The sequence below is a fragment of the Kogia breviceps genome, chromosome 19 (assembly GCF_026419965.1).
Source record: "Kogia breviceps isolate mKogBre1 chromosome 19, mKogBre1 haplotype 1, whole genome shotgun sequence".
Lineage (NCBI taxonomy): Eukaryota > Metazoa > Chordata > Mammalia > Artiodactyla > Physeteridae > Kogia > Kogia breviceps.
Window position 1 is genome coordinate 46,642,403 of NC_081328.1, and position 23,509 is coordinate 46,665,911.

At 53.7% G+C, this 23,509-nt stretch overlaps 1 protein-coding gene across 13 annotated transcripts in view; it reads left to right on the top strand.

Annotated features, from left to right (window-relative positions):
• Positions 1–2,863: 2,863 nt before the first annotated feature.
• SLC38A10 (solute carrier family 38 member 10) overlaps positions 2,864–23,509 on the top strand; it is a 42,619-nt gene continuing 21,973 nt past the window's right edge. For 10 of the 13 annotated variants that reach the window (XM_059046418.2, XM_059046420.2, XM_059046422.2 and 7 more), the window contains exons 1-10: positions 2,870–3,288; positions 6,109–6,226; positions 11,493–11,538; positions 12,348–12,441; positions 12,651–12,794; positions 13,833–13,957; positions 16,705–16,807; positions 17,649–17,831; positions 20,105–20,216; positions 21,068–21,174. In XM_059046418.2, coding sequence (XP_058902401.1) covers positions 3,190–3,288; positions 6,109–6,226; positions 11,493–11,538; positions 12,348–12,441; positions 12,651–12,794; positions 13,833–13,957; positions 16,705–16,807; positions 17,649–17,831; positions 20,105–20,216; positions 21,068–21,174 — 1,131 coding nt within the window. In that variant the 5' untranslated portion in view covers positions 2,870–3,189. Of the gene's footprint in view, positions 3,289–4,495; positions 4,972–6,108; positions 6,227–11,492; positions 11,539–12,347; positions 12,442–12,650; positions 12,795–13,832; positions 13,958–16,704; positions 16,808–17,648; positions 17,832–20,104; positions 20,217–21,067; positions 21,175–23,509 lie in introns of those variants that run through there. The other 3 variants (XM_067022098.1, XM_067022102.1, XM_067022099.1) reach the window with 3 other exon arrangements.

The following is a 23,509-nucleotide window of genomic DNA, read 5'->3' on the forward strand; positions in this document are numbered from 1 at the left end:
GCCCTCCAGGAGAGAAGGGATCAGCCCTCACCGGGGCTTATACCTGTGACCTCACAGAGAATCGCAGAGCAGTGTCATCAGCCCCATTTTACACCTGAAAACACTGAGGATTGATCCAGTGTCCCGGTAGCCAGGGCACAGCCAGCTCCATGGCCCTGGCTCTGCCTACCACCAGCTCCTGGGGCCCAGGCCACCTTCTCCAGAAGCCCTTCTCTGAAGCAGCCACAACTCTCACGTGGATTTAACCCAGGCTGGGTCCCTCTATTTCTCTGGTGAGGACTGAGTTGGGGGACAGGGAGGGGAAGGGGAAGGAGGTGGTAGAGGGGCTCACCCTTGGTAAAGCAGGTACCACCTCCGGCCCCCCACCCCAGTGTGGGAGAAACAGGATCCTTCACCTCACTACAGATGTGCCAGGTGGGGTCAGCATCCCCCTCTGTTTGAAGACCTAAGTCGCCAACCTCCAGAGATGGGACCCTCCCTCGTCCAGCCCCCTTCCCCTCCTTCCCCCCATGGTGCCCAAGGCTGTCACCTCCAGCGACCAAATGGAAAGTTGCTGCCACTTCAGTGATCGGTGCCCCAGAACAGGCTCAGAGTGGTTCATTAACATGTCCAGGTCACAAAGCCTTTGTGCTCCAGAAAGCTCCCATGGAACAGTGGCGTCCTGTCAGCTCTGCTGATTGAACTCATGAGTCGGTATCGAGAATGGAGGGGGTGTAGGTTCAGAAATAGCCACAGCCCTGCCCTTCCCTGCTTTACACTCCAGTCCCTAAACCTTTAGGTGGTGCAGGGCGAGGTGAGTGACTGTGTCAGCGGGAATTGCGGGTGGGAGGCCACTCAGAACCAGAGTGGGATAGAGAGGGAGTCTGGGATGGGGGTGGGGTATCCCAGGGGATTGGAGGTATTGGAGCCCAAGTGAGGTAGGGGAGCATCAACTCGGGAGTTACAAGTATGGAAAGGGAGAATACCAAGATGAACGCTGTGGACCTGGACCCCCAGCGGTATTTGGCGATGTTGCTGTGAAAGTGTGGTTTTCAATATACTTAGATGGACGTTGGAAGAAATCTATATGTGAGTGTGGTACACACATCTGTCTTCTAATTCCGTCCATCGAGAGACCAGGAACAGTGGCAACCCAATGGCTGAGCACACACCCAGGGCCCAGATCTTCATCTCTATGATTAGTCTCCCACTGGAAGGACCCAGGGCTCCTTGGAGAAATGATTGATTCTGGAAAAGTACAGGATGAGCTAGGAACATCTAATTGTGCAAGAAAGCAAGGAAGTGCTCAGAGAATGATGAGGATGCAGCACAGGACACAGGAGCCAGCTGAAGGGGCTCTCTCCATCCAAGTCTGGGAAATTTGAGCATCAGAATAACTAATGATAGTAATGGATGATAACCCATTGAATACAATAGTAATGGATGATAACCCATTGAATACAATAGGAAACCACAGTGATATCGATACATTAGTACTACAAGTTTGACAAGGAGCAGGACAGTTAGTTTCAAAATACCTCCCCACAAACCACTCATTTTTTTTTTACCACTCATTTTTTATAAAGGAGAAAGATGTAACTTTAATGTAACTATCTAATCAAGCAATCAGAGAGAACATCACCAGTAATGGGACAAATCAAAATCATTCGGCACCTGATAGGATTCAGTGGAAACACAGCAGCACATCCATGATATTCCTGCCAAAGAAACGTAACTTGAATTTCATCATGGGTCTGGGTAGGCAAAATACTGGCTCCCCACAAAGATGTGCACCCCTTAATCCAGGGAACCTGTGAATATGTTACCTTACATGGAAAAAGGGACTTTGCAGCTGTGATTAAGGTTACAGACCTTGCGATGGGGAGATTATCCTGGATTATCCGGATGGACTCAATCTAATCACATGAATACTTAAAATTGGAAAACTTTTCCTGGCTGGGTCAGAGATGTGAAGCGAGAGGGTGTTGACCCCCTCACCCTGTTGCCAGATTTGAGGTTGGAGGAAGTGGGCCATGAGCCAGGGAAGGCAGCCTCTAGAAACTGGGAACGGGCCTCAGTTTTCAGCTGGCAAGAAAACGGGGGCCGTGGTCCTACCACCCGAAGGAACTGAATTCTGCCAGCTACCCAATGAGTAGGAAATGGAGTCTGAACGAAAGTTTCCAGAAAGGGGGAGACCTGCTCGCATCTTGATTTCAGTCCGGTGAGATCCATTCTAGACTTCTGACCCCCAGAACGGTAAGAGCAGATTTGTGTTGGTTAAGCTGCTAAATTTGTGGTGATCTGTTACGACAGCAATGAAAAACTAATATAGTGAGGAGACATCAGACAAACTCCAATTGAGAGACACAGGGCTACTTACAAAGCACATTGAAATAACGCAAAATTCGTAAGATCAACAGCTAATTAGAAAAATGGGCAAAAATGAATAAGCATTTCAAGAAGAAATGTGAATGGACAGTAAAAACATGAGTAGATGATTAACCTCATTTGTAATTAGGGAAAACAAATTAAAAACCACAGTTAGATTCCATTTTATTCACCAGATTGGCCAAACTGATGATACCATATGTATGTGACAATGGAACTCGCAGGGGCGAGTTCCTTGTGCTCCAGGCCCTGAAAGACACGGCTCAGGATCCCAGGTCCACAAGAGGATTAGCGGGGTGCTGGTACAGGTGAGCGGCCTCCCGGCCCCGCCCCGCAGGCCCTACCCCGCAGACCCAGCCCCCACCTCTCATTGGTTTGCGCCCCGCAGAGCCCCGCCCCCAGGCCTCGCCCTCCCGCCTTCCCCAGGCCCCGCCCCCTCAGGCTCCACCCAGGCCCGCCTCTCGTCTGGAGCGCCTTGCTCGAGTCCCGCCTCCTCGTCGTCACTTCCGGCCAGGGAAGCCCGCGGAAGGCGGAAGTGTGTGTGTCAGGGCGGCTGCGAAGCCGGGCTGAGGTGTTCCTGGCTGGCACCCCGCGGCTCCTCCGGGTCTGGGCGTGGGGACACGAGGGTGGCCAGCGAGAGCCAGCGGGGGACGAAGCCATGAGGCGGCCGCGGGGTCCGGCGGGGTCTGGAGGTTGACTACTCCCGCCGCCTTCCCGTGAGGCCGCCTCCTCCAGGCAGCCAACCGTGCCCCTAAGGGTCTCGCGCCCCGCCGTCGTCCCGGCGCCTTGGACTGGGGCTCCCGGGCCCCCAGACCCCACGCTATGACTGCGGCCGCCGCCTCCAACTGGGGGCTGATCACGAACATAGTGAACAGCATAGTAGGTGTCAGTGTCCTCACCATGCCCTTCTGCTTCAAACAGGTGAGTCCAGTGGGCAGTGGTCGCCTCCCTCGCCGCCCCGGGCTCATCCCCTCACGGGAACTAGGGCTGGGGGAGGCGGCCCTGCAGCTTGCCCGCCTCGGGGCTGCAAGAGAAACCGAAGGAATTTCCTAAGTGAAAAACTTATGCACAATTAATAACAGACCGAAGTGCAAGTGTAGCAAAGCAGAATGATCTTTCAAAAATGGAAAGTGACCACAGGGTTCAGTGTTCTTTTTCTTTACTATTATTTTTTAAAACTCTGATCTGACTGCACTTGTATTCAGAAGCACACAAGTCAAACCCCAAGGCCTTGGAACTAGATTGGGGTGTTGGTTACAAGGTGATTACTAATTTCTCCAGAGTGTACGCTTAAGATCTCTGCGTTTCACTGTATGCCAATGTTACCTTGATTGAAAAAGTCGGAAATGTTAAAAAATTGGTGTCATCCCAACATTAAATACTGCATGAAAGAAACTTACCATTTTTGAGGTGTGGATTCATTTGGCTTCTGTTTAATTCACAAATAGACAGGAATTTGGTACGTTAGAAAAGGGAGATTGATGGAATTATCAAATTGGGTAACCTCTTTCCTAAAAATGAACTTCTTAGCTTCCTGTGTGCCACGGTGGAGGTGCTGCTCCACCTGCCTCCTAGGGCAGGAGCTGTCCACCAGCTGGGTTGCTTAAGGGTGGGGGAGGAGGAGTGGGACACACCAGAGAAGAACAGGTGGCCAGCAAGGCTTCAAAGACCAGTCTTATGTGATGAAACCAAATAGGTGGAGAAATGAAAATAAGATGGACATTTTGCAACTGAAAATGGGCACCAGTCGTTTAATTTTAGATTAACACTTTTCATTTTTCATATTTAGCATCTTTTGGATAAAAATAGCAAAAAGAAAGAAAATGCATTTACGGTTCTCGTGTGAGTGGTTGATCTGACTTGGTTGGTGAGCATGTTGGCAGGAGGACAGAGACTGTAGGCCTATGTGGAAGGCCACGCTGGCGGCTTCTAGAAGCCCTGGGGCAACATCTGTGTCTCGGTATGTGAATCCTAGTGTGGGCTGGCCACCTCTGTTTCTGGAAGGACTACATGTCCCAGCGTGCATTGAGACTTGCCTGGCACAGAACTGCATCCTGGGATGTGTAGTTGACTGGTCCTGCGTCTGTAAATGCAGTGCTGTCATCCTTGATGCCTGTCTGCCAGGTTCCACCATGGCAGGGCTCTGATGATTCAGATTTGAGTATCTGCCATGTGCTGGGCACGAGGCCCCTGCCAGAGCATTTAAACATGGGCCAGGGGCTTCCCTGGTGGCGCAGTGGTTGAGAGTCCGCCTGATGATGCAGGGGACACGGGTTCGTGCCCCGGTCCGGGAAGATCCCACATACCGCGGAGCGGCTAGGCCCGTGAGCCATGGCTGCTGAGCCTGCGCGTCCGGAGCCTGTGCTCCGCAACGGGAGAGGTCACAACAGTGAGAGGCCGCGTACCGCAAAAAAAAAAAAAAAAAAAAAAAATACGGGTCAGGCTGACTTGCCTGGGTAAGAGCTTAGAGGTGGGGGTCTGCATGCAAGCCAAGACCTGGAAGTGGTTTGCCCTGTCCCGAGGGCCTGGCTGAGTTAGGACACTCACTCATCAGCATCTTCTCCGTGAGAAGCCGTCAGCCAGAACACAATGTGAGGCCAACAGGTAATTTGGAGATGTGTGTTTTGATCTGGCAGCCAGGTCATTTTTTAAAAAGTTTTGGTTTGCGTTTTTTGTTTGTTTGGTTTTAGTAATCTGGGTACTTTTCCGAAAGAATTATCATTTTATTGAAGTGTAACATGCATACAGAAAAGTGGACACATTTTAGGTGTACTTTTGATGGATTTTCATAACGTTAACAAACACATGTAGCCAGTTCCCAGATTAAGGAGCACAGCATTGCCAGCACCCTCCAGCCCTGCCTTCTTACTGAGGGTCCCCCTCCTACCTCCAGTGCCACAGGTCAGTGTTGCCAGATTTTAACTTTACCTGAATGGCTCCTGTTGTAGGTACATTTTGATATCTGGCTAGCATTCCTCAATTTATCTGTTTTTTAACCTTTACTAGGAAGGCATGATGTTTCCTATTTGGAGTGCTTAGGAACAAAGCACAGGCTTTGACCCCGTGGACGCATTCTGTGGGGTGGTGACCTGCGTGCAGCAGAGCTGGGTCGTGGGCTGTGTGTGCGTTCCGCTCTGCTAGATGCTAGTAGGACAGTTGGTTGTTTCTTCAGTTTTTGGATTACAGATAAACCTGCTGTAAACATTGGCATGCAGGTTTGTGCATGAACACATGTTTTCATTTCTTTTGGGTAAATACCTAGGAGTGCAATTGCTGGTCAGATGGTGAGTGTCTGTTTAACTTATAAGAAAGGCGTAAATGTCATTTTTAATCTCTTCCTTCCAGAATGTGTTTATCACTCGTAGCTGTTGATCCAAGTGGCTGGAATGTGGTTTGCTATAGGGTGTCTGCAGGGAACTGGAGAGACTGGCAACCCCTTGCTGTTCCTTGAGACTCTGGGAGGGGCTGGGAAGGAAACGGTGTCCCTGGTGCTCTTTTGGGGTCATGCACAGGCTTTACATCTCTGGACAGAGCCTGTGGCCACCACATCCAGGAAATTGTCCTTTTAGTGCTAGGAACCACCGCCCATAGGCATGGGAACTAAACAGAGCTGGGGCCTCGTGTCTGGTGAGGGGGACCGTGGGGAGGGCTATTGGTCGTCGTGCATGCTGTTCAGTGTGAGAGGTAAAGATGTCGGGTAGTTTTATTTTATTAACATCTCTTTTTCTCCCAACTCTACAGTGTGGCATTGTCCTGGGGGCCCTGCTGTTGGTCTTCTGTTCTTGGATGACGCACCAGTCGTGCATGTTCCTGGTGAAAGCCGCCAGCCTGAGCAAGCGGAGGACCTACGCCGGCCTGGGTGAGTGCATCGCCTCCCTAAGGAGCGCTGGACTTTTCTCAGTACCTTCTTAAGAAGTGCAGCATCTCAATCTGGGGGTTTGGGCCTTATTCTTTAACCACTGCGCCACCAGGGAAGCCCCCACTTTATTCTTAAAGAGTCTTTTGAACAGCAGTTTCTTATTGTAAAATTTAATGCAATTTTTAAAAAACTGTTAGCGTCAACACACATTTTTAAATTGAGGTGATACTCATTCTCCTGTCTCCCCTTTATGCAGATCCACACAGAGAGCCCTCTCCCAGTTCAGGCAGCCTCAGCAGCCTCCGCTCCTGTGCCCAAGAGTCCCCAGAGCCTTCCTTCCGAGCTGCCTGACTGGGATCTTGCTGTACATTCCCACTTTGAATGCCATGGGCAGACTGTCCTTGGGCTCGGGTTTGTAGCTGGGAGCAAGTCACTGTCTCCTCAGTGCCGTCCTCTGTTTCCTGTTGCTGTTGGTTGCAATTTTGTTTCCTCTAGATCTTTCATTCTTCCTTTGATTTCAGCCGAGGCAGAGAAGGCTGTGCTTTCCGCCTCCTTTCAGTTTGGACTATTTCCTGGGCAACTTGGCTCTGAGGGCAGGATCCCTCACTCTCCTGCCCCCCTGAGGGTGATGTGCAGGCTGCATTCTCTCCACCGCCTCGGAACTTTCGGCTCTGCACTCCATTCTGGGGATACATGGTGTGGGTGTTGAAATACCGATGCACGTGGTCTCAGGAGCTGGCCCTGAGCACTTCTGGGGAAAACTCCTGTCCTCCGGCTGGAAGTCCCTCACCTTCCAGCTAGCGTGTGGCCAGGATGCTGTGTCTGCTCATGGAGGGCCTGGTTGGGCCCTCAACTCACAGCTCTCACGGCAGAGAGGAGGCAGCAAGAGGAAATGGTGTGCAGAGTTCCAGGGGCCAAACAAAATAAAAACATCTGCAGGCCCCACATGTGGGCTTTTGGCAGTGTGACCTCTGGTTTCCTTCCAGCCTGCCTACTTTGCATTGGCATGGAGGTACTTGCATTTGTTCTGACCTCAAAACTGAAGGGCTGCTTCCTTCTCTCCATTCTGATGAGAATGGTGATGTCAGACTTTTTTTTTTTAAGTAATCAATTTATTTATTTATTTTTGGCCGCATTGGGTCTTTGTTGTTGTGCGCAGGCTTTTCTCTAGTTGCAGCGAGCAGGGGCTACTCTTCGTTGCTGTGAGCGGGGGCTACTCTTCGTTGCAGTGTGTAGGCTTCTCACTGCAGTGGCTTCTCTTGTTGCAGAGCACAGGCTCTAAGCACATGGGCTTCAGTAGTTGTGGCATGCGGGCTCAGTAGTTGTGGCTCATGGACTCGAGTGCAGGCTCAGTAGTTGTGGTGCATGGGCTTAGTTGTTCCATGGCATGTGGGATCTTCCCGGACCAGGGCTCAAACCCGTGTCCCCTGCATTGGAAGGCGGATTCTCAACCACTGTGCCACAAGGGGAGTCCCCATCAGACTCTTTTATTGCTATTGAAGTCACTTGGGGAAGTGAAATTTATCAGCTAAATTTGCACCCCGCCTCACCCCCCACATGAGACCAAATTCTACTTGGGATGAAATGTGCTCCTGGGCAAGTTCCTTCCTCCATCTGTGGGGCCATGACCTTTAGGGTGACTCTTTCTCCCCACTGAGGGTTCCTGTAGCAGACATCCCACGAAGTGCTTGGCTGTGCCCTGAAAGAGGATGGGTGACCCTGGCCTGGGGAGGACGTGGTTTTTGACAGCTGCCTGTCTGAGTATTCTTAGGAAGTCCCTGAGAAGGCAAACTGGTTTGGCTAGCTGTGAAGGATTGAAGAAAACTACCCATGGACACTCTTCTGCATGGCTGGCTGGGGCTCCTACCTTTAACTGCTTGTGGTGACTGCAGCCTGATTCTAACTGCTAGAAGCAAAAAGGATCTGAAACCACCAGTGGTCTCTGGTTATGTCTTCAGTACCAAACAAGATGGCTCAGTTGTGTGAACTCCCACAGTCCCCCAGGCCCAGCCTGCAGCATGAGCTGCCCTTCGTCCTGGCTCTGTCTTGGCACAGTCTCAGAAATGGAGAGGCCCCACCACTTGGAAAGGAGCCCTAGACAGGAAGAGATGGGAATCTCTCGGACCCTGTGGGCCAGCAACCCTCCCACACTTCCTGAACCATCTCCTGTGCCTGCAGGCCTTTCTCTTGTCCTCTGCCTTCTCCCGGCCCAGAGCTCGCTCCACAGCCAGAGAAGGTGGCCCAGGAAGAGAGTGCTCGCTGTATCCTCGTGCCGCAGGCCCGGGGACATACGGTCTCTGTCAACAGAGCCCCCAACACATGTTGTCTGCTGGGCCCATGGGCATCAGGCAGGTGGGGGTCAAGGAGATGGACAGACCTGGAGACAGTACAGGCCATGGTGTGGAAATTCCTAGAAAGGCCATCACAACTTGAACAAATAACCTTTTTAAAACTGTCTGCACCCCGAGGAACGGGTCAGTGGTTTTCTAGCATTTGAGTTTGTGATATTTCTGTTTGGTTCGTCCCTGGAAATGACCATAGCTCTGCCCACTCTGCTCTGGCCAGTGCGTAGGCATCTCTGGAGAATGAACTTTGCCAGTTTGGGAAAATACAGCACTGGTGGATTTTTTTACTGGTGTTTTGTGTGTGTTTTTGTGGTGTCTTGTTTGCTGCTTATGGGCTGGTTCTGTGAATTTTATCCACTTCCTACCTGCTGCTCCCTTGCCCTGCATGGCCTACTTTTGAGTGGACTTTTCAAACCCCATTTTCAGAAGATATACAGCTATGTCAGATAGTCGACTGCTCCTAGAAGTCGTGGCTCCCTCGAGACCACTCTGACCCGGGCCCTGCACGAGGAGGGTGGCCAGGCCTCGCCGCCACCTCGGAGTGCTCAGTTGTGCGCAACAGATGCTCTGGCACCACGTCTGTGGTCCTGTCATCCGCCCGCCCAGGTTTCTGTGGCCCTGGTCAGCATGCTTCCCGCTCATGGGCTGGGTGGGACCTGCAGAGGACCTGTCTCTCCCTGCCTGTCTGCAGTTGTGCGACCTATACCTGTGGATACTTGGCTTGGGAGATGAGGGTCGTAAACCCAACCTTTCTAACACCCAGGATTCTCTGCACCCCCTACCTCTCATTTATCCAGCAAATGCTCATCACCCCCTGGCAGATGGCAGTGTGGAGTCAGCTGCCATCCAAGGCCTGGCTCTGGGAAGGGCTGGGTTGAGGTCGTCACCCTCAGCTTGAACAGCGTGGTTTGGTGCGTGCTTCCCCGCTCTGCCTAGCGGGCAGGAGGCTTTGGACTGTGGGTGGTGAGTATGGGAGTGGGGCTGGGGTCCCACACTCAACGAGGCGGGCTAAGAGTCAGTGCTGTGTGCGCAGCAGCCGTGGAGCCGTGGGCGAGGCCATGGCCCCAGGAGGACAAGCTGAGCCAGTGTCTCCAGGGAGACTGGAGAGCCCCTCCTGACACCAGTCCTGGCTCCGCACCTGCTGGGAGTGCCGGCTCCTGGCCCCCGTGAGGCCTGGCTCATGAGCCGCAGCGAGCCTGTCACAGATGGAGAGGGAAGGCCCAACCCAGGAGCGTGGGGAAGGGACACGCCTTCTCAGAGCCCACCCCGCACGCTCCTCCCAGACTCTCGGGGCAGGTCTGGTGCTGTGGTTCCGGCCCAGAGGGGCAGGCGGGCAGTCCCCAGCTTACCAGGCAAGAGGCTGAGGGCCGGGGGGCTGCCAGGTGTTTGTATCTGTGACTCGGAATTAGAGGTTACTGAGGGATGGACACTTGAAATGGTGGGTGGGGTGTGTGGGGGGCTGGCCCAGATGAGGAATGGGTGAGAACGGGGCTGGAACTGCAGGCCGTCTCAGCACAGGCAGCAACTTGGGGGCAGCCCCGTGAGGGTGTCATTCTAGGAACCAGTCGAGTCTTTCTGGGTGAAGAGGTGCCACCTCCCGACTTGACCTCTGGCATCCTAGAGCAACTTTAGCTTCCTCTGTCCAGAATGCAGGTGTGTTCTGGAACTTTCTCTGGCAGGGTGCTCTGAGCATTTGGAATATGCTGAGATACCCAGCTTCTTTTTGGAGAAGGAAAAGGAATGGGATGCCTGGGCCCCAGGCACCTTCACGTCTGGGGCACCGGGCTCTGTGTCTTAGATGACCCTGAGGTGAGAGTGTCTGTGCAGTAGTCAGACAAGCTGGGGAGGCTGGAGTGACCTCCCCAGCAGAGTGACCCCCTTTGCTTCTCAAGGCCGCCTGCCCTGTGGCCGTGTAGCCCGGGTCAGGTGCCACGCTCACTTGCTTTTGGCAGTGTCATGCCTTTTCCTAAGTAATTTGAAAGTAACAAGCGTCTTTAGACTCATTCATATCAGTCGGCCTTCATGTTCCCTACTTTCCCAGTCTTCTGGGTGGCCCTGGTGCTGTGTGAGGGTGGGACAGGGGCAGGAAGCTGGGGCTGTGCTGTCACACGCACCCCCTTCTGCTTGCTCCTGGGAGACCAGAGCTTCTCTCTGCCCTCGTCCTGCTGGACTGTGAGGATGGGACGCAGGGGTTCCCGGCCACTGTTAGGTCCTGGGAGGGACCTGCTGAGTCAGCTCTTAATCTTGCCTCTGCTAGAAGCAGCTCCACTGTCAGGAAGGAAGGGCAGAGGGCCTCCTCTCCGCTGTAGGACGCACTGTTCACCAGCAGGGCAAGTGGCGGCAGGCCCGGATGCACTTGTCCCCTCCTGTCCCAAAGTACCATGTCTGAGATTTTCTTCTGAAATCACAGAGGAGACACAGCGGCCCTTAGCCAGGTCCCCTTGGTGTGGCTGTGAAAACCAGATGTGCTGGGGCTGGACTGACAGCGCTCCTGGGCACCCCCCAGCCCCGTGCAGCTTCTGCCCAGGCAGGCCTCCTTCACAGCTGCCCAGCTTGCCCAGAGAGAAACTGTTACTTCACTGGGACAGTTTTTCTTGTCTTTTTTCTTTCCTTTTCTTTTCTCTCCTTTTTTTTTGTGTGTGTCAGAAAACCAACCCACACTGGCTTTGTTCTTATTTGCTGTGATTCCTGTTTGTTGAAGGTAGATCTGAAAAAAACCATGGGACCAAGATTTTAAAATATCCCCTTTATATCCATGGAACTAAGATTTTAAAATATCCCCTTTACATCCATGGAACTCCAGACCTGCAGGTTTTTGTCAAATTGCCTTTCACAGCTTTTATTGGTAACATTTTTACTGATGTGCTTCTCCCACTGTTGGACTGAGCTGTTCATTCTCTCCCCCACCCTCCGCCCACTAGCATTGCACGCCTACGGAAAAGCAGGGAAGATGCTGGTGGAGACCAGGTAGGTGGTACCGTTCTGTTAGGGTAATTCTCTCTGTTCTTCACTTGTGGCCAAAGAGAAACTGGAGGATTGTTACACAATGAGCCGTATGTTTTAGATGCGGATTGGTTCATAGCTTAAAATATTTCTCTGAAGTGTTACTTACTAAATAGCTGAAAGTTCAGTTTATCGTACCCTTAAAATGAGTAGTGTCAAGGCTGAAGGCCTTATTTAAGTCTTACTAAGAAAAATATAAAAATGGAAAACCCAGGGAACATAGCGAGGGGGCGCTCCCTTGGCTGCACTTCATCTCTTGGTTCTGTTCCTGAAGCTCGTACGCACCCCCCACCCCGCCCCTTGCCCTGGACACTGTTGCATAAAGGTGGCATTAAACTTTTATCCTCCCTTTGGAGTAAAATTTTATGAGATGAAAAGATGGCTGGGAAATTGCACTTTTAGGCTTCTAAATTAGGGAATTGCAAACTGAAAAGGATAACCCTTTCTAAAGTGGTCAATTGTTCTTTTAACTTGTCTAACATCACAGTGCATTTTTGTAGCACCTGAAAGAACTTGTAGAACCTCCTGTGGAGAGAAAAATGTAATACCATGTAAAAAAGAGTTCAGTGTTACTCAATATTCATTCTGAGTAAAATAGCAAACTCCACAGCCAAAGCCTGTAAACCGTTGAATGTTGATACCACGCCTCCCACTCAGCCCCTCCCTTGGGTTGTCGCGCGTGTCAGCGGCCACCCAGCAGGAATGGGGGCACGTCTGGGGCTCCCCGGGACCCTGGTGCTCAGCTCTCAAGCCCGCGCCTGCCTTCCTTGCAGTATGATTGGGCTGATGCTGGGAACCTGCATCGCCTTCTACGTTGTGATTGGCGACTTGGGGTCCAACTTCTTTGCTCGGCTGTTTGGGTTTCAGGTAAGGACATCTGCAGGTGCGTTGGAAGGCTTGTGGCTGCTTGCGTGGCAGCCCAGGGACACTGTTTAAGTCCACATCTCAGACGGGGAGTGGGAGGAGGGCCGAGACCAGCATGCTGTGTGGTGAAGCTCCCTGGGCCCCCGGTCAGTTCCGGGGCTCTGGGTGGGAAACCCAGGGATTCACTGGGCAACGCCTGGTGCTCCGTCCAGGTCACGGGCACCTTCCGCATGCTCCTGCTCTTCGCGGTGTCCCTGTGCATCGTGCTCCCACTCAGCCTGCAGAGGAACATGATGGCCTCCATCCAGTCCTTCAGCGCCATGGCCCTCGTCTTCTACACCGTGTTCATGTTCGTGGTGAGTGTGGGGCCGCCAGCTGCCTTCCAAGGATGACAGGAAGGTGATGCAGAATCGTCCACAGGGGCACGGTGGATTGACAGAGCTGGCAGGGGAGGGGAGGCCTCCAGGGCAGGGAGTGAAAGTAATGCTCCTCAGTTCACGAAAGACCTTTCACATGGGGTTTGTGGCCAGGAGTCACGAGGCCAGCCTTTTGTCACAAGGGGGCGAGCAGTTGTTTTCCAGTGAGTGTTTATCACAGGCTGGGGGTGGGATGCAGCGTGGAGTTGACACTCAGGGTGCACATTTCCTCCCAAGCCTGGGAGGCCCTCAGTGGGAGCCCCTGGGCCTGAGCCCCTGATCAGTCCTGCGGGAGCAGAACGTGAGAATCTGTGCAGTGGGCTTTCCTTAGAAGACCGAGCACCGGGCAGTGTTCTCAGTGTCCCTTGGCCGTGAGGGCCAGCCCAGTGACCATTCCCCTCCTTTCCAGACAGCCCTGTCCTTGATGGGTTTGTCTTTTAAATCATGTCCGTGCAGGACCAGCAAGGACCTGCCAGGTTGGGGGACTGTCCTGTCCCGGAGGCGACTGGGGCCCACCAGGTGGGCCTCGTTGCTTACCGTCTGCGCTAAGCAGCCCTGGACAGGCACTGCCCCTGATGTCAGGAGGCCCTGCAGCGTGCGCTTCTCTGGGCAGCACCCGGCCAGCTTGCAGCACAGCAGAGGGCAGCGGCCCCGGGACCGTGCACCACCCCTGGCCCCTCCAGCTGGTGGCACCAGGCTGCATTGTGCCAGAGCCTGCAGGCTGTCTCTTTCCCACTGTGGTGCAGGCAGCATCCATTCATTGCCTGTCCCTGGCCCGAGTCCTACCTGTGTCTGCTGCCTGGTGCCAAGGTCCGCTTTCTTCTCCTCACAGATCATGCTCTCCTCCCTCAAGCACGGCCTCTTTGGTGGGCCGTGGCCCACTGTGGTGCAGGCAGCATCCATTCATTGCCTGTCCCTGGCCCGAGTCCTACCTGTGTCTGCTGCCTGGTGCCAAGGTCCGCTTTCTTCTCCTCACAGATCATGCTCTCCTCCCTCAAGCACGGCCTCTTTGGTGGGCAGTGGCTGCGGCGAGTCAGCTACATCCGCTGGGAGGGCGTCTTCCGCTGCATCCCCATCTTTGGCATGTCCTTTGCCTGCCAGTCGTAAGTACTGCCTGCTCCCGGGGCCCCGGGTGTGAATGTGTTACGAGGTGGGGCTACGATCCTGGGAGAGGAAAGCACTGTTTTCTTAGGTGGATGATCCAGGCCACGAGGAGTAACGTGTTCTTCACCATGGCCTTCCTGCTTTGGGTTCAGGGTGGGAGTTAGATGTTTACTGAGGGAGAAATCGACTTTATTCCTGAGATGTGTTGCCGGCACTGTTGGTGAGAGCGCCGAGTTTGCCAAATCCCCCACGAGTAGAGTTGGCTGTGGGGAACACAGAACAGCCCCAAACCATCTGACTCGCAGAGTCCCGAGCATTTTGCCAGAATTTAGCTGTTCGTGTGGGAATATTTAAGAGGAAATTGCACAAACATTGACTTCAGACTGCCGCTGGGATGCTTTCAGAGGCCCGTGTGTGTGTGCGCGCGTGCATGTGAGCAGGCGTGCGCTGTCTGGCACGCAGGGCTTTGTAAATGCAGAGCAGCTATTTCCTTAATTCCAGTAGCCTTATCTTCTCTACCAAATGACAGGAACCTGTGATTCATGCCCAGTCAGGTGGTAACCTGCTCAAAAGAGAGGCGTAAATCCGGCGGGGATAGGAAGGGACCATCGGTGGCGGGGGGCTGGCAGAGCAGCCCCCCACAGCTCTACGGGCATCAACTGTGCCAGTCGTAAACTAACGTGACAGATGAGACTGTTCAGACTGCTGTGTTTACACCCACACGCGAGATCCAAATCGTGGTTTCCCACTTCTCGTCTCTCTTGGCAGCTTGGTTTCCACCAGAACACTCTCCACTCTTGCTGTTTAATGTCCCCGTTACAATCAGTGACAGAAGTTACATCCTTTTGCCATGTACCTAGTTACCGGTTGTCCTTTTTGTCTGAGTTTGCTTCTTTGAAAATAAACCCTGGTCGGGCTTTTGGTGGTGGCTGCTCTGTAGTCAGGCACGTCTGCTGGGTTTGGTTCTCAGGTGGAGTTATGGGTTCCGGAGGAGGTTGTGAGCACATGTCCCATCTGCCGCTCATGGAGAGCATGGGGCCTGCAGAGGCACTCACGTTCCCTGGGGAGCAGTGCTGAGGGGTCCAGAGCTGGGGGCATCCAAGGGCAGAGACGGCTCTTCCCTCCCTGCAATTCTGCCCCAGAGCACGTGTGGTGTGGGGGCCCTGCTACTCTTGCCGCGTGACCATGGGCCTGGCCGTGTGGCTGGTCTCCCCGTCCTGCACGGGCCAGGCCTCCGCTGTGCCATCACTGTGTGGCCCTTTCTGGTCTGACTTCGCAGTAAATGAGTACGTGGTGGTGCAGGACCACTTGGCCCTGTGACCCAGAGAAGCTCGGAGAGAGCACTGAGCATGTGGAGGCCCAGGCTGTGCAGGGGGACAGGCGGACTCCTCTGACTCAGATAAACTGAGTCACAGGGATGCTCAGCGAGGGGGACAAGTGCTCTGCGGGTGCTGGGTTGGCCCACCGCGGGGGTCTGGCTGCCACCATCAGGGGTCCTTGGGGCCCAGGCAGGATTGGAGGAACGCGGGGACCATGGTTGTTCTACATGCATCCATCCCCACGTTCAGGGCACAGCCCCCTCCCCGCAGTGTCAGTGGCTCTTGGGCAGGGACTTCTCCCTGTGTGTGCTGGGGGCCGGGGCGGGATGCCCTTGTCCTGAGATCTGGTGCTGAGGCCCCCTGGCATGGACCCCACTCTGGCCCAAGGAGCTGGTCAGCACCCAGATGATGGTGCCAGTTCCCCTGCAGGTCCTCTGCTGCCTCCCTGGGCTGCATGGGTGTGTGGCCACCCGCTGCCCTCAGCCGGGCTGAGGTGAGAACAGCTGTCTGCTGTGACCCCTGCCCACTGGGGGTAGCTGATGGGATGGTGCGCAGGGCCAGGGGACGGTGCCAGCTTCTGCCGGCCAGGCCTCCCCCATCCTCATCCTTGTAGTTTGCTGTTAATAACGTTAGCGGGTCCTCTTTGTTCTCCTTTCACTTTTTTTAAGGCGGTTTTGGGATTTGGCTCCACTGACTATTGTGGTTTCATTTATGTCCTGATGCGCCCCCTCCCGGCCTCCCGCGTGGCGTGACCGCTGGCCCCGTCTCCCTTGGTGCTGAGCCTGAGCCTTCAGCACAGCGTTACCCTGCTTTCTCCTCTCGGGGCTGCACAGGAGCCCCCCGTCCCCCCCACACCCCCGGCTCCCTACCCCCCGCCCCTTCCTGTCTGCCTCCATGGGGCCCACCTCTCGCAGGTGCCGGGTCCCTGCCTGCTGTTTGCAGAGAACCTGCGTGGACGCATCCCTCCCAGGCCTGGCGGTGCTGCCCTGCTGGCTGTGGGCCGTGGACTGAAGCCACTCTTCCCGTCGCAGAGCTGGGTCCACGCCGGCTCTGAGCCCCTCTCTGAGGCGCTGAGATGGGCAGGCAGCCCGGCTTGTTTGTTTAACTTTCCATTCTTTTGACAGCGATTCTCTGAACCGCTTCCTGCTTCCCCTGTAAACATGGGGTGCTTCAGCCCAGCCCGGAGCGGTCACGCTCCTGCTGCAGTGGAACAAACGGCCTTTCATCCTGTGGCACTTCTGAAATGTTTACAGAGAGCACGTTCGGGGAGGGCTCTGAGTACTGTCTGTAGTATTGTGAGAGCTCGGCCTCAGCTCCGGTGGTGGCCAGCGTGGTGGGAAGGCAGGTGTTGGAGACTCGGCTGGGGCTCTGGGGGAGGTGTGTCTGTCTCTGGAATCGGCTCCGTGAAGTCGCTCGTTTTTATACAGCCAGGTCCTGCCCACCTATGACAGCCTGGATGAGCCCTCAGTGAAATCCATGAGCTCCATCTTCGCCTCCTCCCTCAACGTGGTCACCACCTTCTATGTCATGGTAGGAACCCTTTCACACCCCACCCCCTTGCACAGTTCCTCCAGTCCCCCAGCGCAGGCCTGCCCTTGCTCCTTCCCATTGCAGTGCCTGCAGGCCGCTGGGCAGCTCTGCGCCTCAGCTCAGCTCCAGGGCCACCTGCGAGCCCACTCCCCAGGTGGTGGCGTTATCCCCATCCCGGGAGGAGCGTGGGTGCCTCAGCACAGGGCCTGGAGCCTCCCCAAGACCTCTGCTGATTTGCTGTAGAAAGGTGGTCCATCAATGACAAATTGGAGAGAGTAAAATAGCAGAGAAAGAATATCACAAGTTCCAGCCCACAGATGCAGATACAGTTCATGTTTTGGTAGATTTTCCCTCCACTCTTCTTAATTCTCCTCTTCGTTGTTTTTGTACATGGCAAATAGAGATATAAATTCACTGAACCTCTGGCTTGTTCCCCTGAACTTCGTGGTTCCGCCATTCTTGTCGGTTTTTACAAATGGTCCGTCAGATTGTTGTCCATGCTGAGCCTGAGCTTGTGGGGACCTTGATTTACCCCATGGTTTGGGTTTTGAGCCAGATTAAGTCCAGCCCCTCTGCGGGGCTCATGGGGCATTCTGGTGCTCCCTTTCCATGCAGGCAGCTCCCTTCTCTTGGTGCCCTGTTGTCCAAGTGGGGAGAAGCCACATCGGACTCTCACCTTTAGGCCTTCAGCCTCTGCTTGTCAAGGAGGTTGTTTACGAACCAGGAGCTGGGGAGCCTTGGTCTTGCTGCAGCTGCTCGTGATGAGGCTCGCGGCTGTTCCGGGGAGGGTGCGCCCCTTTCAACACATGCCCACCCCCATCCCTCTGTCGTCTCCCTGCAGGTGGGCTTCTTCGGCTACGTGAGCTTCACCGAGGCCACCGCGGGCAACGTGCTCATGCATTTCCCTTCCAACCCGGTGACTGAGATGATCCGTGTGGGCTTCATGATGTCCGTGGCCGTGGGCTTCCCCATGATGATCCTGCCCTGCAGACAGGCCTTGAACACGCTGCTTTTCGAGCAGCAGGTAAGGTGCTCAGGGCCCCTCAGACGGCGTCTGCTGGGAATTGTCTCTCTCCTGGTCTCAGTTATATTGTCCTCAGGTGGCTTTTGCTAGTTCTTTATTTTCCTGGGCGGTAGTAGGAAGAGTTTTTCCTAGTTAAAAATTAAAAACTCCAATTAAAATGAAATCTTTTAATAGGGATCTTTTTTTTTAACCAACTTTGGAGAACAGAGCCCCAGATCAATCGGGTCGATTCCAGCAGGAGATGTGGAGTCAGGCCCAGTGTTCAAGCAGGTTAGGCTCGTGTCCTGTGACTTCCCTGCTGTCCCCCACATCGGAGAAGCAGCAGGAAATCGGGCTTGCTTCAGCACAACTCTGTGGGAGAGGAGTGGCTGGGAACTCAGAAGAGCCAGTTTAACTGGCAGGAGCTGATAATGGCCGGCCGGGTGGGCAGATGAACGCTGGGGTCAGCCCACCATTCTCTTTACGTTTGTGTACAGGAAAGTTTTGATAATTTGACAAAGGACATCTGAACCTTGAGAGAGGCTGAGTTTTGTTTGCTGTCGTGTGCGTAGGCCCAGCGCCATGTAGTCCTGTGTAGGCAGTTTTCCAAATGTACAGTGGGAACCCGCATTCCCCTGGCTCTCTAACTCCTGCCCAGTTGACAACAAGAGGTGCAAGTGTGGTAGCTCGTGCCCAAGGGCTAGGGCATGGGGTTGGCCCCGTCTCTCTGCGGTGGTTCTTGTGTTCCCACCCGAGTCCTTGAGCATGGTCTGTGGTGTCAGCCAGGACTCCTGGTGGCCACTTGAACTGCTTAGGCCATGGTGGTGGGGAGGGGAGAGTCTGGTAGACACGGGGTGGGTGGCTGCCTAGACCTCCAGGACAGCCGGAACCGGGCTCGTCCATGTGGCTTGGCGCATGGTTGAGGCAGCCTCCCACGGATTCTGCCACGAGGGACAACACCTTGTGGCAGAGCCCCAGTCCTGAAGAACTGGCTGCCTGCCCCACCTCTGTTAGCTGTTCAGGCACCTGGGCACCAAGCAAGGCTCTGTCCCCTGGGGGGCGCGGCCGGCCAGCTTATGCGGCCATGGGGTCCTCTGTTTTATGCAAACAGGTACTTCATATCTGAACAGCATTTGTGTTTCTGTAAATAACATGTTTTTATGATTTTTTAAATTAGAAAATCAGTAGCAGTATTAAAGGAAATGTTAATTCAAGTGGAAAACTTACCTGCGTGCCTCTGTCCTCATTCGAGTGACCCCCCTGCTCCCCTTGGTGTTTGCGTGCCTCTCTTTGCAGATTTCCTCTCGCTGTGTTTTCTCCTGTCTTTAGTCCACGTGTATCCATAGAAATCCCCAGCATCACTAAGCCCTTGCTCTCACTTCCTGTTCATTGCTGGTCTTTCACCCTTGACCTATCACAGGTGACTCTCGTGACCCCCTTCCCGCATGTAGCTGCCCATTTCTTCTTATCCTCTTGGAGTGTTTCTTGGGTAAATTTCTGTAGGATTCTGAGTCAGAAGGTGTAGACCTAACAACCTCCCTCACTAGTCTGTCCTAAGGAAGCTGCCTGTGCAAGTCAATTTCTGGACATTGGGTGCCTCCAAACTGTAGTTCTGGAAGGGTCTGAAGCTTCACTTGAGTGGTGTTTTCCTAGCCCAGCAATAGTAATCATGACTAGCCCCTCCTGTGTGCACAGTACTGTTCTAGAAGCTTCACTCCCATCACCTCCTTTGGTCCTCACCACAGCCTGATGAGGTACTTCCGGTGCCCCTGTGCCTATGGATGCGGAGGTGAGGCCAGAGGTGGTCTCTTTGGCTCGATTACAGCATGTAATGACTTGACTTGTCCCCTTGTCTTCTTCCTGGACGCGCCTGCTGGAGACGAGGATGGCGCAGCCGAGTGTGTCTGTGTGCATGGGGGACCCACCGCACCCTGAAACCCACTGCGTGTCACTGTGAACTGGGGATGTGTTCTGTTTCCCGTGCTATGCAGTATTTTAAAAAATCTCTCTCACGGCATTGCTCTAAAAGGAGAACAGAAGGATTTGTTCTTCGTATCTCAGAACGAAGTTGTTATTTACCACCGTAGCTGCTGTGAGGAGCAGCCTGGACCTTGCTGGGGTCCGCGGTTCTGGTTGCAGGTTCACGTTCAGGCACATCTGCCTGTGCCGAGTGCTTGCCTGCCACCTCCCGGGCATACCTACCTGGGGTGTTGGCAGAGCCCTTTAAGGACTTGCTTACAGCAGAGTGGAGAGGAAATTGGTCATTTCAGAACCTTGTTTTTATTTTCTTGTAGCAAAAAGATGGGACCTTTGCTGCCGGAGGCTACATGCCGCCCCTGCGGTTTAAAGCCCTCACCCTCTCGGTTGTGTTTGGAACCATGGTCGGTGGAATCATGATCCCAAATGGTAAGTGGGGCTGCTCCGGTGGCTGGCCTCCTGCTGGCCTATTCTGCCCCGTGCCCCCTTTCTGCTGTTGTGCGCCCCTGCCTCAGGTCCCGGTGTTCAACCAAGGCGCTCAGAGTCTCACCACCGTCCTCTCTGGTCAGAAAAAAGTCTCGAGACTCTTGGGCACTTTTTTCTTTGGCTCCCTGAGAAAGGCCTGGGAGAAAACGCTGCAGCTTGATGTGACAAACACGTGGGTGGAAGCTGCGATGCGGGGCCCAGGCCTGATGTGTGTGAAGTTAGTGTCCTTACTGCTGACTCCTGAATTTGTTGACACATCACCGAGGGAAAAGGGAAGGGCCCTGGTCAAGATTTCTGTTGTCCGATGTCCTGCTCCAGCACAGACAAAGCTCATTGTCCTCAGATATCGAGTGGGCCCTGCATGCCCTCCAGGTAGCGACCCCCAAGCCCCACACTCCAGGCTCCCAGCTTCCCCACGCAACCAGGACAGGCCCTGCTCGGTCACTGTCTGGGTGGCAGGTGGGGTGATGTAAGATGATCTGGCCCAGAAGTCCCCGCTGGCCGCCCGGACGCTCCGCGAGGAGCCGTAACAGCGTTGTGGACCCAGCATGGGGCGGGCAGTGCTGTTAGCCTCACCTCACTGGCGAGGATGCTGAGGTACAGAGAGGAGGGGACTTGCCTGAGGCGCCTGGCCTGACGCTGTCAGATCGGACACCCCAAGGGTCCTCGTGGGCACAGAAGGCTGTGCCCCGCTCCTCACTGCTGTCCGGCGGCACGCGTAGATGCGCCTTAGTGGCAAGGCTCCTCACCCTGCTCGCTGGAAGCTCACCCCTCCCTGTCACCCTTGTTCCCAGTGGAGACAATCCTGGGCCTCACGGGCGCCACGATGGGAAGCCTCATCTGCTTCATCTGCCCGGCGCTGATCTACAAGAAGATTCACAAGAACTCCCTCTCTTCCCAGGTGCGTGCTGCGCAGTGCTCTCAGCCCCACTCAGGGCGGGTCTGGGTCGGGGAGAGCAGGAGGTGGTGTTCTCTGAAGTTCCCGTGAACTCATTTTGTGTCTTAGCACAAAAGGATCACAGTCCTGTAGGTCTGAGAAACGTGGGGTTAAGCCAAGGTGAGCAGCCTTGCACCGCAGGGCCGCCGAGCCGAGCTGTTGACCACGCTTATCTGAGCGTTGAGTGCTGAACCGCTTTTCCCTGCCTGTCTGTACGGTGACCGGATTATCTGTGTGTGCCACACGCTCACGTCCCCATCTCCATCCCCTCCTGAGGACACGCGCACTGTCTCGCTGGGAACTGTCTTGTTGGTGTCACCTCTCCAGTCTTTCACTGTTACAGACAATGCCATGGTGACTGTCTGTGCCCACGAGTGTTTCTATATATTTGAGAAAGTACCTGTAGGAAGCTCTCTGGGCCCCGGGATCCCTATGTCAGGAGTGGGAGCTTTCCCCCAAGGGCCCGTGTGCAGGTCAGCGCTGTTGCTTAGCAGCCAAGCTCTGCCTCTCCCCTCCGTCAGCCTGAGGGTGGTGGCAAGTCTTGGCTGCCCTGGAGTGAAGGTCAGCGTTTCTCATTCCATGAACGGTCCGTGCTTTTTGTTCACCTTTAATGGAGTTGTTGAGCTTTTTCTTATCGGTTGATTTTGGTAAATTTTTTAGGAGCATAGTATACATATGGCAAAACACATAATTCTCATGTACAGCTTGATACATGTCGGCTAAGTTCCACACCTGGAACCACCTCCAGGCCAGATGCAGAACATTCCAGCACTCGAAGCTTCCCTGGGGTGCCCTGCAGTCTTTGCTCCACTAAGGTTACTGCCTGTCTGTCTTCTGACATTTTGGAATAATTTTGCCTGCCTTTCAAGTTAGTACAAATGGAGTCTCACAGGAAGTGTCGGCGTGTGTCTAGCCTCCTTACTCAGCATCATGCCTGAGTTCCCCCGCATTACTGCCGGGGTGGCCAGGGGTGGTTTGCCCGTCTTCCCTGCCATGTGATGCTCCACTGTAGGAATCTACAGTCACCCAGAGCAGAGTGTCCTGGACGGGCTGCTCTGCACGTCTCTCCTGGTGCAGCGTGTGTGCACTTTTGTTGGTTATTCACCTAGGTGCAGAATTGTTGGGACCTGAAGTTATGTCTGTCCAATTTTAGTAGATTTTGCCAGACTTTTTCCAGCTTTCCAAAGTGGTCCTCAGGCACCATATTGGAATTTTAGTTGCTTTAACATCTACTGTCCCTTTTTCAGATTCTAGCCCTTCCGATGGACGTGTAGTAGTACCTCATTTGGGTTTTAATTTGTAATTTCCAGGTGACTATTGAGCACCTTTTCATACTCTTGTTAGCCGTGTGGGTGTCTTTGTGAACGCCTTTCAAGTCTTGCCCATTTTTAAACTATTGGGTTGTTTTTTTCTTATTGATTTGTAGAGGTTTGTAAAAGATTCTAGATATAAGACTTTTTTCAGAAGTATATATTACAAATGTTTTGTCTCACTCTTGGCTGCCTTTTCACTTTCTTAACGACACCTTCTGATTAACAGATGTTCGTAATTTCAGTGTAGTTCAGTTTTTTGAGTTTTTCTTTTGCTGTGTACTTTTTATGTACTACTTAGGAAATGTTTGCTTATCCCCAGGTCCTGAGGACGGTCTACTCTGTCATACTGTAGAAGCCTTGTATTTTCTCTTTCACATTTAGATCTACTTCCCACCTGGAACGCTTGGTGTGTGGCAGGGGTCAGGGGTTGTGTTCTGCGTGACTCTCCAGTTGAGCAGCAACCCCTTGCCCCAGCGTTGCTGCGGCACCACTGTCATCAGTCACCTGTGTACATGGGAGGCTGGGAACTCCCATTCACTGGTCTGTCGGTCTCTCCCACACTAGTGCTACCCTGTGTTGGTTGCTGAGGCTTTGTAGGGAGTTTTGATGCTGGCTGCTTTAAAGATGGCCTTTCCTATTGTTGACTCTTTGCATTTCCAACTCAATTTTATTTTTTTTAATTTTGGAAAATTTTTGACTGCACCACGCAGCATGTGGGATCTTAGTTCCCCGAACAGGGATGGAACCCGTGCCCTCTGCAGTGGAAGTGCGGAGTCCTAACCGCCGGACTGCCAGGGACACCCCCCAAGTCAGTTTTAGAAGTGGCTTCTCAGCTGTTGGCATTTGACTGGGATTGCATCAAACTATAGATTGAAGATTTGACATCATCATTCACTTTGCAACTTTTCCTAATTTCCATCCTTATTTCTTCTTTCACCACTGCTTATTTATTTATTTATTATTATCTTTTTGTGGTACATGGGCTT